Source organism: Scyliorhinus torazame, chromosome 15, assembly GCF_047496885.1.
Source record: "Scyliorhinus torazame isolate Kashiwa2021f chromosome 15, sScyTor2.1, whole genome shotgun sequence".
In the NCBI taxonomy this organism is placed as follows: Eukaryota; Metazoa; Chordata; class Chondrichthyes; order Carcharhiniformes; family Scyliorhinidae; genus Scyliorhinus; species Scyliorhinus torazame.
In genome coordinates, this window is record NC_092721.1 from 50903081 (window position 1) to 50921586 (window position 18506).

At 45.1% G+C, this 18506-nt stretch overlaps 1 protein-coding gene across 2 annotated transcripts in view; it reads left to right on the top strand.

Annotated features, from left to right (window-relative positions):
- Positions 1 to 18506, top strand: part of gpr180 (G protein-coupled receptor 180) — a 291090-nt gene that overhangs the window by 79657 nt on the left and 192927 nt on the right. For both annotated transcript variants that reach the window (XR_011935125.1, XM_072476231.1), the window contains exon 2: positions 4860 to 5018. Coding sequence is in view for 1 of the 2 variants with exons in the window: in XM_072476231.1 (XP_072332332.1) it covers positions 4860 to 5018 (159 nt within the window). In the remaining variant the exon portion in view is untranslated. The remainder of the gene's footprint in view (positions 1 to 4859; positions 5019 to 18506) is intronic.

Below are 18506 nucleotides of genomic sequence, written 5' to 3' on the forward strand. Positions count from 1 at the left end.
TAAATCTTATTTGGAGATTTTTTTCAAAGGTAATGGGGAGCTGGGAGAAGTTCAATCTTCTTGGCCAATTGTTAAGGAGCCCTTGCATATCTTCCAGATACATCCAGTCTCCCAGGCCTCATGCATGTTTTAGAAAGGGTACTCTGATGGCCCATTTAGAAAGGTATTACTCTTCACTCCAGACTCTTTTTTTCCAGAGGTTAAAATATTTTAAAACTTAACTTACACCATTCTAATCACAAGGTGTAATGCTATGTTGTTGGACTAAGGCCGACACTAAAAATCCAGAGAACAAAACTACAGCAAAGAACAAAGAAAAGTACAGCACAGGAACAGGCGTTTTGGCCCTCCAAGCCTGCAGCAACCATGCTTCTCGTCTAACCTAAAACCTTCCGGAGTCCGTATACCTCTATTCCTATCCCATTCATGTATTTGTCAGTGCACCCCTTAAACATCACTATCGTACCTGCTTCTACCACCTCCACCGACTGCAAGTTCCAGGTACCCACTACCCTCTGCGTTTATAAAAAAAAAAAAAAAAGTCCCTTACACATCTCCTCTAAACTTTGCCCCTCACACCTTAAACCTATGTCTCCTCGTAATTGACTCTTCCACCCTGTGGAAAAAGCTTCTGACTATCTACTCTGTCCATGCCCCTCAACTTTGTGGGCTTCTATCAGGTCACCCCTCAACCTCTGTTGTTCCAGTGAGGACAAACCAAGTTTATCCAACCTCTCCTCATAGTTAATGCCCTCCAAGCTAAGCAACATCCTGGTAAACCTATTCTGTACCCTCTCCATCCTTCTGGTAGTGTGGCGACCAGAATTGAACACTAGACTCCAAGTGTGACCTAACTAAGGTTCTATACAGCTGCAGCATGACTTGCCCATTTTTATATTCAATGCCCCGGCCGATGAAAACCTTTTGCCTTCTTGACTCCCTTCTCCACCTGCGTTGCTACTTTCAGTGACCTGTGGACTTGTACACCCAGATCTCTCTGTCTGTCAATACTCTTAAGGATTCTGCAATTTACTGTATATTTCCCACCTGTTTTAGACCTTCCATAATACATTACCTCACAGTTTAAGAAATTAAACTAAGTATTTTTTTAAACCTGGAAATAAAAACTGATGTCAGTAAAACTGACCATGGATTGGATTTGTTTATTGTCACGTGTACCGAGGTACAGTGAAAAGTATTTTTCTGTGAGCAGATCATTAAGTACATGAGAAGAAAAGGGAATAAAAGAAAATACATAATAGGTCAACACAACATATACAATGTAACTACATAAGCTATGGATTGACTAATGTCCTTTAGCAATTGTAAATAAAACTCTTTATCCCGCTGTCCTTAACCAATCTGACCTATATGTAACTCCAATCCCACAGCAATGTGGTTCTCATAACTGTCCTCTGAAATGGTTTGTCAAGCCACTAATAAAATTGATGCCGACAACAGTTCAAAAAGACTCATCACCACCTTCTCGGGTCACCTGTGGATGGGGCAATAAATGCCATCCGTTCCAGTGATGAACTGCATTCTGAGAATGAGCTAAAAGATGTTTACAATTACTCAGATTTTGTTTTGAGATTATCACGCCAAAAATGACCACACACGATTATGACATCTTGCGGTTACTTATGTGCAAGTATTACGACAGCTTCAGGTAAGGTGCAGATGCATGTTTAAACTCGAACGATACAAGAAGTTGTATCCAAGTTGCCATTAGCTTAATAAAAATGGCACTTTGGTATCTAACTCCCCATGGGAATTTATTGAATACTGTAGAATGAAGGTGCTGTATTTGGACAGTAAATACAAACTGAAATTGCCACAAAAACAATCTGAAATTGCCACAAAAGTTAAATCCTGGGCTGGATTCTCCAGTCCCCCAGCTGTGTGTTTCTTGGCAGCGTGCTGTTCACTGGTGGCGGGATTCTCTACTCCCGCCGCTTGTCAATGGGATTTCTGCCAGGAAACCCAATGGGGGGGGAGGGGTGCGCAGCCTGCTGGAACAGAGAATTGCAACGGCCGGAAAATTACGACCATTGTCTTTCAGCTTAAGTACCTTTTAATTATAAGACCATAAGACATAGGAGCGGAGGTAAGGCCATTCGGCCCATCGAGTCCACTCCACCATTCAATCATGGCTGATTTCAACTCCATTTACCCGCTCTCTCTCCATAGCCCTTAATTCCTCGAGAAATCAAGAATTTATCAACTTCTGTCTTAAAGACACTCAACGTCCTGGCCTCCACCGCCCTCTGTGGCAATGAATTCCACAGACCCACCACTCTCTGGCTGAAGAAATTTCTCCTCATCTCTGTTCTAAAGTGACTCCCTTTTATTCTAAGGCTGTGCCCCCGGGTCCTAGTCTCTCCTGCTAATGGAAACAACTTCCCTACATCCACCCTATCTAAGCCATTCATTATCTTGTAAGTTTCTATTAGATCTCCCCTCAACCTCCTAAACTCCAATGAATATAATCCCAGGATCCTCAGACGTTCATCGTATGTTAGGCCTACCATTCCTGGGATCATCCATGTGAATCTCCGCTGGACCCGCTCCAGTGCCAGTATGTCCTTCCTGAGGTGTGGGGCCCAAAATTGTCCCCAGTATTCTAAATGGGGCCTAACTAATGCTTTATAAAGCTTCAGAAGTACATCCCTGCTTTTATATTCCAAGCCTATCGAGATAAATGACAACATTGCATTTGCTTTCTTAATTACGGACACAACCTGTAAGTTTACCTTTAGAGAATCCTGGACTAGGACTCCCAAGTCCTTTTGCACTTCAGCATTATGAATTTTGTCACCGTTTAGAAAATAGTCCATGCCTCTAGTCTTTTTTCCAAAGTGCAAGACCTCACACTTGCCCACATTGAATTTCATCAGCCATTTCTTGGACCACTCTCCTAAACTGTCTAAATCTTTCTGCAGCCTCACCACCTCCTCCATACTACCTGCCCCTCCACCTATCTTTGTATCATCGGCAAACTTAGCCAGAATGCTCCCAGTCCCGTCATCTAGATCGTTAATATATAAAGAGAACAGCTGTGGCCCCAACACTGAACCCTGCGGGACACCACTCGTCACCGGTTGCCATTCCGAAAAAGAACCTTTTATCCCAACTCTCTGCCTTCTGCCTGACAGCCAATCGTCAATCCATGTTTGTACCTTGCCTCGAATACCATGGGACCTTATTTTACTCAGCAGTCTCCCGTGAGGCACCTTATCAAAGGCCTTTTGGAAGTCAAGATAGATAACATCCATTGGCTCTCCTTGGTCTAACCTATTTGATATCTCTTCAAAGAACTCTAACAGGTTTGTCAGGCACGACCTCCCCTTACTAAATCCATGCTGACTTGTCCTAATCCGACCCTGCACTTCCAAGAATTTAGAAATCTCATCCTTAACAATGGATTCTAGAATCTTGCCAACAACCGAGGTTAGGCTAATTGGCCTATAATTTTCCATCTTTTTCCTTGTTCCCTTCTTGAACAGGGGGGTTACAACAGCGATTTTCCAATCCTCTGGGACTTTCCCTGACTCCAGTGACTTTTGATAGATCATAACTAACGCCTCTACTATTTCTTCAGCTATCTCCTTTAGAACTCTAGGATGTGGCCCATCTGGGCCTTGAGATTTATCAATTATGTGCTAAGTATTAATTATTGCCAGTCAACTGATCTGGCAGAACATTAACTATACAAGTATGGGGTATTTTTCCTTCAGGTTTTAATTATTTGATAATTTTAAGAACCTGTGGCCCAGACCTTCCAGTCTCTGGATAGTTGGCATGCCTCGGAAGATACACTGCAGAGGTCCCAATGCAAAGATTTTGTGGGCATTGCCTGGGAAATTTGAACTTCTGTTGGTCAATCACCCTGCTCCCCAAGACCCTCCCAAAAAAAAATCTCCAACTCTTATTGGAGGCAGATTTTGGACAGTTCCAGCTTTCTTGGATATTTACCCAGAAAATGCTGGATAAGAACAAAGTTGAGTTTAACACCTGGATAAATACACCGGTGAATTCCCAATCACTCACCCTGACTGACCTGACTAGCATCTGACCAACTCTGATCCAACTGCCTCTGACCCACTCACCCATCTGGTGACTCACCCAGGGGCTGGTTTAGCGCACTGGGCTAAATCACTGGCTTTTAAAGCAGACCAAGGCAGGCCAGCAGCACGGTTCGATTCCCGTACCAGCCTCCCCGAACAGGCGCCGGAATGTGGCGACTAGGGGCTTTTCACAGTAACTTCATTGAAGCCTACTCGTGACAATAAGCGATTTTCATTTCATCTACCACCTTCCTCACCTGACACCCTACTCACTTACCCATCCGATCCTCTTACCCACTTACCTTACCCATCGTAGCCTTTACCAATTCATCTTTACCCACTTACACTTCTCTCCATAACTGTTTTCAAAGCAGCTTTGGAAAATCTAAACTCTCACTGGAATATGGCAGCTAGTGGCTTCTGGACTGATTCTTTGCACTCCTCCCTATGGGGTTTGCTGCACTAGGTTGGATGTGAAGGAATTCCATCGGAAGATCGCTCAGGAAAATTGGAACAAGTTATGTGTGCATTTTGTTTTTGTCTGATCAGTGCCAGAAATAAGGTTGCCTATCCTGATCAGAAGATCTGGGCCTATTTTTTTTTTTGTTTTCCTTTTCTGTCTTTTTCTTTTTCTTCTCTCCCTTCGAGAAATGGAGAGGGAAAGAAAGATTAATTTTCTGTATCTGATCTGGCATTGAATTCCTCCATTCAAATTTACATTTTGTTTATTGCTGTCAATTAAAATATACAATTTCTATATTGATATTTGGTAATTGCATGTTTAATCCTTAGGTACGAATGCTTTACTAAGCTGTCAAATAGATAACAATACAGTGGCTGTGGATAAAGATGCCAAACTTCACCTCTTCCATGAGCAGATCTGGTTGAAGCTACAAGAGGATACTGGAAGGGTTAACTGTTTAGTGAAGTTCTCTGAAGCCCAGCTAACAAGTAAGTGACCTTATAGCCACGTATAACCCTTGTTAGAGGTAATGGTTTTGCAACCCAGCCAAGCACATCACTTTGTTAACAAATTTGTTCATTATACTTCGATATTAAAAGATTTGAAATAACATTCTGTGTGCCTGTTAACATTCCATTGGCAAATAATGACTGTCCTGACATGCAAGTTGGAAATTGCATGGTGTGATATTGAGCTATTGGGAAGTTCAGTCCCTGATCTGTGGCCTGAATTTTTCACTTTGCGGGCCCGGTAGCAAACCAAGCGGAAGCTATAATAGTAAGTTACCAATTAAGTATACGCAACAAAATATAATTAAAAAGGTTAAATTAGAGGAAGACAATATAGGAATGTTTTAATTTTACAGCACCACAGTAATGATAGAACATTATTTGTTGGTCAAATCACCTGAAAAGATTATTTTACTCTGAAGAATGAAGTGCTGCATGAGGACATAAAGAATACATCAGTTCAGCAACATTAATTTTTGCTTTCCTCACAATGTTGCATTGGATTAAGTTGTTTTATATGGCACATTCTAAGTAATGGTTCCATCTAGTATTGTGTTAAAAAGACCACAATAGAAAATAAAACTGAAAATCTCAAAAGTTCGAGACAATTTGATGTATGTCATTATCTTCATTTTTAGAAATTCTTCAAATCACTAATGGGTCTTCAAATCACTAATAGGTATTCACCAATTGTGTGTTGCTGTAATCATAGAAATTACAGTGCAGAAGGAGGCCATTCAGCCCATCAAGTCTGCACCGGCTCTTGGAAAGAGCACCCGACACAAGCCCACACCTCCATCCTATCCCCATAACCCAGTAACCCCCCCTCCCCAACACTAAGGGCAATTTTGGACACTAAGGACAATTTTGCATGGCCAATCTACCTAACCTGCACATCTTTGGACTGGGAGGAAACCGGAGCACCCGGAGGAAACCCACGCGCACACGGGGAGAACGTGCAGACTCCGCACAGGCAGTGACCCAAGCCGGGAATCAAACCTGGGACCCTGGAGCTGTGAAGCAGTTGTGCTAACCACTATGCTATCGTGCTGCCCATAATGTAGTGGAAGGGTGGGCATGAGGGCCAGTAACTTAAATTTCCAGAAAATAATATGCTTGTCTATCTCCTTATTTAATATGTATTTGAGGATGAACGTATAAGTACTGACACTAGGATATTAACTTGCTAGATTAGCTACAGTGTAAAACCATTTCTGTTATACTGTACATTACTACAATAGCTAAATGTGCATTGTGAATCTACTGTCAAGCTCAACCTGAGCCCAGAGAAAAATGGAGTGACTCTCCCTGGAGGAGCTTAACAGCAAATGAAGTGTAAAAGTATTGTCGGATATTTGAATAATCATACTGTACAGGAGAGAACTCTGTATTTGTGTATAATTAACCAAGTAATGTCCATCAGTACTATATAGATGAACCCCAAATTACTGTCTCCGAGCAGGAAGGACAGTCTAAATGCTTTTTTTTTTTAAACCGCCAAATGACATGTATGGAGAATTACAAGTAGACCAGGAATGCTTCTTTTGAGGTTTTATTTTTATTCATTTGTGGGATGTGAGCATCACTGGCAAGGTGAGCATTTGTTGCCCATCACGAATTGCCTTTGAGAAGCTGCCATTTTAAACTGCTGCAGTCCACACTGTATAACTAGACCATAGTGCTGTTTGGAAGGGAGTTCCAGGATGTTGGCCAAACAACAGTGAAGAAACAACGCAATGTTTCCAAATCAGGATGGTTCATGACTTGCAATTTGTGGTGTTCCCATGCAGTTTTTGATTTGATTGTATCGTAGTTTGTTCCCTTTCGGGAGCTGGAACTTGTCCGTGGGTCCTCTAGGGTCGCTACCCTGCCTTCCACGTACAATCTCCTACTGTCAGAGCCCCTTCGTCCTGTCTCTACCTTTTGAAGGAGGTGTCCATTGCCGCGGGAGTGAATTTGTAATTTTTGCAGATGGGAACCATAGTGGACATCTCGGTCAAACCAAAGTAGTGTTGCAGTTTGATCCACATTCTCAGCGTGGCTACGACCATTGGGCTTTTTGAGTACCTGGCTGGGGAGGGTCGAAATGTGGTTGCTGCCAGTGCTCGGAGGAATTTCCCCATGCAGGAACTCTCCTCCATTCTGATCCATTCTGCTCCAAGTTCCTTGGCCCAGCCCTGTACCTGTTCTGCAGTGGTTGCCCAGTGGTGGAACTGGAGGTTCGGGAGGACCACGTTCTTCCTCCTTCGAATCCCTACAGTGCAGAAGGAGGCCATTTGGTCCATCAGGTTTGCACCCACATTCCGAAAGAGCACTTCACCCAGGTGTACTCCCCCGTCCTATCACAGTATTCCCATAACCCCACCTAACTTTTTGGACACTCAGTAAGCAAAGTGTCGTACACACCTCTGTCTGCATCGATGGTGCCGAGGTGGAGATGATTGACAGCTTCAAATTCACCAACAACCTGTCCTGGTCCATTGTATTCTCCTCCTACCTCTCCTGGAAGCACCGATTTTCCCACTACAAAGAAGCCGATTCTGGTATAGACCTTGTGAACTTGGGAAAAGAAGAACTCCTTCTCTCTTGGGTATGTGAACCTCCATGGGTCCACTGCCCCCATCTGCTCCATAAAGGCGTTCAATTCTCCTTATCCATAGACACTATTACCTCCTTTTCCCGAGCCCCCGATAGCATCATGATCACATTCAATAGCCTTCTAATTGAAGCTGACAGCTGCAGCCCCTTTACAAACCCTGTTTGGTCCTAGCCTATCACCCCGGCACACAGTCATCTATACGTGCTGCCAGCTCTTAGCCAACAGCATCACGTTACCGTTCAACAACGATGTTGGGCAGTACGATCCACAATCCTCTGGGTTCTTGTCCTTCCTTAAAGTAAGCGAAATATAAGCCTGAGACAGTGTGGGAGGAAGCTCCCCCTTGCCCACTGACTCATTGTACACCTCCACTACTAGGACTCCGTGCCAAACCTCTTTTTAGAACTCCGCTGGGAACCCATTGAGGCCCGGGACCTTCCCAGTGTGCATCGAACCCACACCCCTCATCACTTCCTCCAACCCGATCGGGGATCCCAACCCCTGAACCTTCCCTTCCTCGACCACTGGGAAATCAAGGCCATCCAAAAACACCTCAAGCCCTCACCTCCACCGGAGGCTCCGAATTAGTTTTCCCCATACTCTGACATAATTCGATAAAAGACCTAAAAAAAAAAAACGTTCACCTCCCCTGCCTCAGTGACCACCTTACTCCCCAAATCTTTCACCCGCCCAATCTCTCTCGCCGCCGCTTGCCACCTCAACCAGTGCGCAAGAACTGCCTTTTTCCCCATACTCTGACATCACCTCCTTCCCTGGCCCACTGCAGCTGCCCACTGCCTTCCCTGGGGACATCAGCTCAAACTTCATCCAGAGCGTCTTCCTCTCCTTCAGCAATCCCTCCTCGGGGACCGCCGTGGATATCCGATCCACCTCCAGAATGGCCTCCACCAATCTTTGTCTTTCCGCCTCTTCCACCTTCTCCCTGTACGTCTTGATCGAAATAAACTCTCTCCTGATCACCGCCGTCAGCGCTTCTCACAACACAGAGATGGAGACTTCATCACTCTTACTGAGATCCTCAGATTTTCCCCCCCTATCTTTTCACAGACTCCACTGTAACACCCTTCTAACCCTGCCCCGCCCAATCCCTGTACCATCCTGAGCTCTCCTGCCCCTCCTTTCTCCCCTGTGCAACTTTAATGTACATCCAATACTGCTCCCAACACTGGTAGGGCAAAAAAAAAACAAAGAATGCTTTAACGCAAAAAACTAAACAAAGTGGATAATGTACACAAAGCCAAACATGCAAGGGATTCTCCGTCCACCCAGCCCCGTTTTCCAGCATGCCCCCCACAGGTAGTGGGGTCCTCCATTCCACAGCCAGCCAAATAGGGTTTCCCATTGTGGCCAGCCCAGGCCGTCGGGAATCCCACAGGCGTGGGTGTGCTGCCGGCGAAGCAGAGGATCCTGTCGATGGAGAATCCTGCTGCATATATCTTGACACACTCATGTATAGTTCCTCATTCTCCCAGGGAACAGCATCTTTAGTCTGCTTCACAGTGATTCTCCCCAAAATCAATGTTCTCATAAGTCCCCCTGTCCATGGTCTCTTAAGAATTTACTCACTTCCTCTGGCATTACAAAATACTGTTCCTGTCCCCCATGCGTAACCCACAAATGAGCAGCGTATAACACCCCGAACCGCACCTTGTTCTGAATTGGGCTGCCTTGACCCTATTGAACCTGGCTTGCCACTTGGCCAGCTCCACTCCCAAGTCCAAGTAGATGCGAACCTCGTGTCTTTGTGATTTGGAGGAAAATGTAACTGGTCTGATTAGTAAGTTTGCAGACGACACAAAGGTTGGTGGAATTGCGGATAGCGATGAGGACTGTCTGAGGATACAGCAGGATTTAGATTGTCTGGAGACTTGGGCGGAGAGATGGCAGATGGAGTTTAACCTGGACAAATGTGAGGTAATGCATTTTGGAAGGGCTAATGCAGGTAGGGAATATACAGTGAATGGTAGAACCCTCAAGAGTATTGAAAGTCAAAGAGATCTAGGAGTACAGGTCCACAGATCACTGAAAGGGGCTACACAGGTGGAGAAGGTAGTCAAGAAGGCATACGGCATGCTTGCCTTCATTGGCCGGGGCATTGAGTATAAGAATTGGCAAGTCATGTTGCAGCTGTATAGAACCTTAGTTAGGCCACACTTGGAGTATAGTGTTCAATTCTGGTCGCCACACTACCAGAAGGATGTGGAGGCTTTAGAGAGGGTGCAGAAGAGATTTACCAGAATGTTGCCTGGTATGGAGGGCATAAGCTATGAGGAGCGATTGAATAAACTCGGTTTGTTCTCACTGGAACGAAGGAGGTTGAGGGGCGACCTGATAGAGGTATACAAAATTATGAGGGGCATAGACAGAGTGGATAGTCAGAGGCTTTTCCCCAGGGTAGAGGGGTCAATTACTAGGGGGCATAGGTTTAAGGTGAGAGGGGCAAAGTTTAGAGTAGATGTACGAGGCAAGTTTTTTACGCAGAGGGTAGTGGGTGCCTGGAACTCACTACCGGAGGAGGTAGTGGAGGCAGGGACGATAGGGACATTTAAGGGGCATCTTGACAAATATATGAATAGGATGGGAATAGAAGGATACGGACCCAGGAAGTGTAGAAGATTGTAGTTTAGTCGGGCAGTATGGTCGGCACGGGCTTGGAGGGCCGAAGGGCCTGTTCCTGTGCTGTACATTTCTTTGTTCTTTGTTCTTTGTTCTCCCAGGTACACACTCTCGTCTCCTTCATCCACAGTAGGGTCTTCTATTTATCCAGATAGGATCTTCTATTTATCCAGATAGTGACACAGCTGCACAACAGTTGCCTTCGGTGCCTCCCCCGCTTTCAGAGTTCTTCTCCGAGATCCGTGTGCCCGATCAAAGACCCCCTGTCAGAAACTTCACCAGTTACCCTATTAACCATCGTGTGGGCAAAGATGCCCCAGATCTCTCTGCCATCTTTCCCTCTGCTGTGCCACTTCAGTCCTCTTGGTCTTACTGTGGACCTTTGCTTGTTGCACTCCTCGCTTGATATGGTTGAGATATTCTTTGCCAAAGGAAAATCATCCGTTCTTCCTTATGCTCCCCTTTTACCTTCAAAAACGGGCAGAATGGGCCAAAAAATTCAACCTCAGGTGGGAGCCACCTTGTGAGCAGCCACTTACTCCATGGCTGCCGCCGGAAGTGTCCCAAGTCGGAGGATGTTGATGGATTTCTCAGGACCCCGGCCTTTGACAGGGCCTTCCATAGCATTTCCCAATTAACTGCATCAAAAGCCTTGGTCCGATCAATGAATATTATGTAGAATGGTTGATGCTGCTCCTGGCATTTCTATCAGAAGTTGCCAAGCAGTTCCTCAGTTTGGTCAGAAGCCACACTGGCTTTCCGGGAGGATTTCTTCAGAGGTTGGGAGAAGGCGGCTAGAAAGGATTCGGACGATGACTTTCCTGTCGATGGAGAGTACGGAGATTTCTCGGTAGTTCTCACAGTCCGCTTTGTCTCCTTTCTTGAAAGATGGTGGCGATAATGGCATCTCTGAGGTCGGCAAAGATTTTGTCTCTGTCCCAGATTTTCAGGAACAGCTGATGGAGATGACAGATGATCTCATCTCCAAGTCTGAAAATCTCCACTGGAATCCCATCCACTCCTGTGACTTTTCTATTCTTCTTGTGTTTAAAGGTGGCTTTGACTTCCTCCCTGCTTGGTGGAGGTCCAAATTTGTCTTTGATGGGGAGATGTGAAATTTCCTTGAACAATTCTAGATGAGGATTTGGATCATAGTTCTTTAGAAGGTCTTTGAAGAGTTCTCTCCATCAATGGCTGATGTTTTCTTTATCTCTCAAAAGGGTTCGGTCCCTACTCCGCACTGGTTTGAGGCCTGGGGCGTTGGGTCCATATATTGCCTTGGTAGCACTGAAAAACCCCCGGGTGTTGTGCTTGTTGACGAGGAGTTGCAGCTCCTTGGCTTTCTCAGTCTATCAGTTCTTGATTTCCCTAGTTCTTCTTTGTACTTCTGCATTTGCTATTTGTTGAGCTCACCTCTTTGCCTTGCCAGTGATGTCGTTTAATCAGGCACAGAGAGCTTTCCTCTTCCTGTCGATTAAGTCTTGCATCGTGTTTCATTCTCGTCAAATGAATTTTGGTGTTTCGTGGTCTTGTAGCCGTTGGTTCTTGACAGCTTGCGATGATGACTGTCCAGCTCTTTTCAGTTTTCCTCCACTCCGTTAGAATGAAAACTTTGGAGATTTCGGTGAAGACACAGTTGGAAATTTGTTGCCATGCTTGGCCCTTGAAGCCGCTCAATGTTGATCTTTCTTCTGAACTGTTTCTTCATCCTCTGCTGCTTCTGGTGGAGTTTGATGGATGTATAGGAGCGGATGAGCTGGGTTTGGGGGGTTGTTAGCTTAGTTAGTTGGACAGTTGGTTTGTGATGTGGGGCAATGCCAACAGCGTGCGTCCAATTCCCATACTGGCTGAGCTTATTCATAAAGTCCTTCTCAACCATGCCTCATGCCGGAGGTGTGGTGACCCTACAGTTACATCAGCACAAGTCAGCTCTCAAAGGGGAAAGCAGCCTACCATTCTCTGAGACTGGCAACATTTACATTTCTGGACTGTCCAGAGGTTGTCTGCACTGGTCATCGCTTTGGTGACGAAGGCACCCTTTTGGTCTCGGGATCCAACACTGATCATAGAATCATAGAATTTACAGTGCAGAAGGAGGCCATTCGGCCCATCGAGTCTGCACCGGCTCCTGGAAAGGGCACCCCACTTAAGCCCACACCTCCACCCTACCCCCGTAAACCAGTAACCCCACCTAACCTAAGGGCAATTTAGCATGGCCAATCCACCTAACCTGCCCATCTTTGGACTGTGGGAGGAAACCCACGCAGGCACTGGGAGAACGTGTAGACTCCGCACAGACAGTGATTCAAGCCGGGAATCGAACCAGGGACCCTGGAGCTGTGAAGCAACTGTGCCAACCACTGTGCTACCGTGCCGCCCCGTGCCAGTGCTCTGGTAATGGTGTCTCCAAGATTTCTTGAACTTGGATTTTTGACGGAACAATATGTTAGTGATGACAGCTTGTCTTCCACATATTTGATGAGCAAGAGAATCCCATTGGAGTTGCAATTCCCAACTCCGTCCTTTCCGATGGTTCCTTTCCACAGTTGTGAGTCCTTTACCATCTTGGAATTGAAGTCCCCAAGGAGGATGTTCCTCAGGATTGTTGGAGAGTGTGGTGTCCAGGCTGGAGTAGCAGCCTTCTTTGGACTCATCCTCGCTATCAAGGATTGGAGCATGGGCACTCATCCATTGCCAGCTGCTTTTTGGCAAGTTATAGATGAAGAGCCATGAGGCGTTCATTGATGCCAACAGGAATCTTGAGTTCATGGGCAACAAGGGCATTCTCCCTTCCAATCATTATTTTGTTTGTTAACCATGAGGGTTCGTACATTGATTTTAACTTTAATTTTCTGACTGCAGTTAGATGAGCCCGCTGGATGCAGCTTTCCAGCCAGGTTGGAGATGGAACAGACTAATTTTGGGACCCCTTTTCCCATGCGAAGTGAGGAAAGTGGATCCTGAAGAGGACTGGCCAGTTGTGGAGATAGCTGCTGAAATGTTCTCCAGTCCATATTCCAAGAGCAAAACGACTGAAACAAACTCCACTGCCTCCGCGTTGGTCTGACACGAGGGACTTGCAGATCTCACTGCCCTGTCCTAGTCATCTCTCACCGATCGCCACAGGGTTTGTTTTTGTGGGTGGTGTGTTGGTTTTCTCGAGGTAGATGCCTTGTGTGGGACACCTTTTAATATGGGAATGCCATTGCACATGAACAGACACATGGTCCTTGACAGAAAGCAGGCCCAGTTCCAGTGGCAAGGGAACCTCGACAACTGGGGATCTCACCTACTGTTGCAGCCTTCATCTGCCATCACAGCCGTTGATATCGCACAAGTATCTTTTGCCTAATCCACATAGACTACTTCTTTGGATTGCGTTTTGTCTGGTTCCTCCATTCCAACCTTACAGTCATGGGTGACTCTGCCAGGAGTTTGACTCCCAACGGCATAACTGATCAATGGAATGCTCAAGCCTCTTGTGAGTACCATGAAGAATCCAGCACGAGTTTGTAGAATCGCAACTTTATTTACAATTACATATATACAACAGCAGTGCACCACCAGTGCTCTCTCCTCTAGCTGGATCGGGCGTTGTGTAACGAGAAGGCGAACGGCACTTCCGTGATGAATGGCGTAACGGTTGTACATCCGGCCGTGGGATCGAGGACCCCCCCCTCGGAGCCGTCCTGTGTCTCCATCTCTGAGTCTGCGTCAAAAACCTCCGCCACCTCGGCGTTGTTAAGTAATGGGTTAAGAGACATTGCAATTAGTTGTCTCATTTATGTTAAGTATCCATTAATTGACACTGATATGTAAAGGGGCTTCAGGTGGCCTCTGTCAGGTGGTGTGTTGTTAAGAGTTTTGTGCAGAGGCTGTGGAAGTGAAATAAATGGTGTTTGGTGAAAAGGAACAAGAACTTTAGACTCTTCATTTCACAGCAACTAAAATGTCTAACAATGGTAGCAGAGGATGGTCGCTGTGCAAATGTGAAGGTTTGTAAAGATACAACTTTTCCTGATCAAACCAAGGAGTGAGTGAGAAGGGAAGAAAAAAAAAAGATACATGGCTGAACCCAGGATAAAGATGGCTGGATATGACTATCCTCCCTTATTTTCTGAAAGGGAATCGTACGACCAATGGAGAAGTGCAGTAGTTATGTGGACTAAAATAACTGCTTTGCGAAAGAGAAAACAAGGTATGGCATTGGCTCTTTCTCTACCATATGGCAGTAAAATCCGAAACAAAGTGCTTTCTGAGCTGGAATTGGAAGAGTTAGATTCAGAATAAGGTCTGGAGACTTTATTACATTATATGGATAAGATTTATAAGAAAGATGACTTGTTAAGTGCGTATGAAGCATGGTCGGATTTTGATAAGTTCCGGAAAATCGAGGATATCTCCATGGAAGACTATATAATGGAATTTGGCAGACTATATAAAAGGCTGCAGAAACACAATCTGGAATTTCTACAGTCTGTGTTGGCCTTTAAATTACTTGACTGCGCTAGAGTGAGCAACATGGATAGGCTCCTGGTTTTGACAGAAGTTCAGTTTACTTATTCGAACAGATGACAAAAGTTTCTGGGGAAACATTCGATACCGATGGCTCTGATGACCCAAATAGGTCAGCCTCCAATAAGGCAGAATATGGAAGATACACTAGTAACAGGATGGCGAAATCGTATGGCTACGAACAGGGCTCAACACTATAGACGGAGACCAAGACGAGGAAATTATGAAGACAGAAACCCAGTTAGAACCTACAATAGGAAGATGAACCCCAGAAATGCACGGGGCATAATAAATCGATGTTTTCGATGTGACTCTCCATGCCATTATGCTTTCAACTGCCCAACTCGTTATGATAGAGTGTTTGAAGCGACACATGACATGGAAGAGTCAGAAGAGGAAAAAGATAGTGACCAGAAAGAAGGCATTGTCCTATTGACAAAGCAGTTTTACACCGGTAATGAGGGCGTTGGTTGCAGAATCCTTCAACTGTGCTGTATTGGACAGTGGCTGCACATCTACTGTGTGTGGAATTGACTGGTTAAAATGTTACCTGGACTCTTTGAATGCTGAAAATCGTAACAAGGTTAAGGAATTTGAAAGTTCCACAAGTTTCAGGTTTGGGGATGATAATACTCTGAAGTCGCTGAAAAGAGTGGTGATCCCTTGCAATATTGCCGGAGTGAATCATTTCATTAGCACGGATGTTGTATCAAGTGAGATACCTTTGCTTCTGAGCAGACCATCGATTAAGAAAGCACACATGAAACTTGATATGGAACAGGATAAGGCAACAGTTTTTGGAAAGACGGTGGACTTAAAATTTACAGTCGGGACACTATTGTATTCCATTACTGACAAATAGTTTTTCAAGTAGAGTGGTTATGGATGTGTTAATGGCAGTTGAAAATGGGACTTTAGCTGATAAGCTTGTGGTATTAAAACTGCATAGGCAATTTGCACATCCGTCTCCTCGGAGGCTGAAAAATTTATTAAAGGATGCAGGGGTAAGGGATGACGACTATACTAAACTGATAGAACAGGTTAGTGACCGCTGTGAAGTTTGTAGGAAGTACAGAAGGACACCAGCACGACCGATAGTAACCCTACCTTTGGCCAGGGATTTTAACAACATTGTGGCCATGGACCTGAAGATCTGGGATAAAGCAAATAATATATTTATTTTGCATTTTGTAGATTTAGCAACCAGATTTAGTCAATCAACGATTGTACGAAGTAAAGAAAAGAGAGTAATTCTGGATCAAATCATGGAAAAATGGACAGGGACAGGAATGGGTCCACCGGCAAAATTCCTTCCGGGCAATGGGGGAGAATTTGCTAATGATGAATTTAGGGATATGTGTGAAAACGTGAATATCAGAGTTATGAATACGGCTGCAGAAAGCCCATTTAGTAATGGTGTGTGTGAAAGAAATCATGCTGTCATCGATGACATGCTTTGGAAAATTTGACAGATCGACCAAATTGCAGGCTAAATTCAGCTTTAGCATGGGCAGTACATGCAAAGAATTCATTGCAGATGGTTGGGGGCTATAGTCCTTATCAATTAGTGTTTGGTAGAAATCCTAAAATTCTGTCCATTTTGGATGACCAGCCTCCAGCTTGGGAGGGGACTACAATTAGCTTTGGCTTTGCTGAACATTTAAATGCATTACATAGCAGTAGAAAAGCTTTTTTGGAAGCAGAAGTCTCTGAAAGAATTCGCAGAGCTTTAAGACATAACGTACGGCCATCAGATGCCGTTTTTCAGCAAGGAGACATGGTATACTATAAGAGAGAAAATTCTAATGAATGGCAAGGCCCAGGGAAGATCATAGGCATAGATGGCAAAACAATTATTTTGCAACATGGTAATCAAACAGTTAGGGTCCATTCATCAAGGATAATGGGTACAGATTATAAATTTTCAAATTTAGACAGAGCAGACAGACATGACGAGGAGCCAGAGTCATCTGGTACGCATGTGTTACAGAACTATGAGGACCAATTAACTGATATAGACGGGGTTTCTGTGGAGGAACACAACACTTCTGGTGAATTAAAGCAGGCCATTTTTCCGAATGGGCAACTGCCAAAAGTTGGTACAAAAGTGACATACTTGCCTGAAGGGTCTAGTCAATGGAAGGATGCAACTGTTATTAGTAGAACAGGGGAGGCCACTGGAAAGTATAAACATTGGTTGAATGTACAGCATTCAGGGGAAGGAGTCAAGACAATGGATTGGGAAAACGAAGTTCAAAAATGGAGGGCACAGAAACGCAGTGCCAGTTCAGATAGTACATCGGATAGTGAACAGGTCCGCAGGAAAAGGTCGAGAACTATTGAAAGGACATCCCACAGCAGAAGGGAAAGATCTAGCAGTATAGAACAAGATATCAGGCGGGAGAGGGGACGTAGTTTGTCAAGATCTCGGAACATGAGTAAGACTACGAATACTAATAGGAGTAGAAGCCCACATGCACGTAAGATTTGGGCGGCTTCAAATAAATTAGGGAAAAGTTGTTAAAGAAGCTAAACAGCAAGAATTGCATAGTTGGAGTGAATTTGGGGTATACACGGAAGTACTGGATAAAGGACAAAGAGCTCTAGCCCACAGATGGATTTGCACGGCAAATGTAGCAGTTTTGGGCCACCTTCTTAATGTCGGCGTAGAGGCCTGGCCAGCAGACATAACTCCCGGCCAACATTTTCATTTTGGTCACACCCGGATTCCCATTGTGCAAGTCCTTCAATATCCGCTTCTGTCCTTTTTGCGGGACGACCACACGTGTGCCCCACAAGAGGTTACCGTCTTCCGCACTAAATTCTGACAGCTTGGAGGAAAATGCCCGCAACTCGCCTGGAGCTGTCTATGCTGAACCACCATACAGGACTATGTGCCGAACGTTTGACAGGATTGGATCCATCTGGGTCCACTTGCAGATCTGCGATGCCATGACAGGCAAGAGACCATAAAATTTAGGGTTGCAGCCACCTCACCTGACATGGGGCTGGTCGACAAAAGCAATTGGCTCGGTGCATCGGCATTCGCTATCTGCATTCCTGGTTTATGCTCTAGAGGATACTTGGAGGCAGCGATCAGCAAAGCCCCGCTCCTGATCTGTGCAGAAGCAATGGGCGGAATTGGCCTATCCTCTCGGGAAAATCCGAGCAGAGGCTTTTGATAAGTCACGATAAGAGAAGTGGTGGCCCTAAACATATTAGTGGAAGTGCTTCACCGCAAAGACCACCGCCAGGCCCTCCTTCTCGATCTGCGCGTGCTTCTTTTCCGCTGCAGTCAATGTGCGGCTCCGTTCTCTCCATCTTGTGGGACAGGATGGCCCCAATACATTATGGGGATGCATCACACGTGATGAGCAAAGACTTTTCAGGATCATAGTGGGTTAGTAACCCAGACGACGACAATTGCTGTTTCACCCGCCGGAAAGCGGTTTCTTGTGGCTGACCCCAAACCCAGGTGTGATTCTTCTTCAACAGAAGGTGCAACGGGACCAGCGTAATTGCCAGATTGGGGGGGAACACTTGATGTTTTTCCCACCCAATAGCGTCGGCAATACTGTGGGTATTTCTATTTAACTTAGTAAACCACAAGCCTTCCCTTAGATCGATCAAATGACCACACAGCCAGTTAGTTAGTTCAAAATATGGTTTATTTACATACACAAGAGTTATCTCGACATGCAAACACAATATCTACT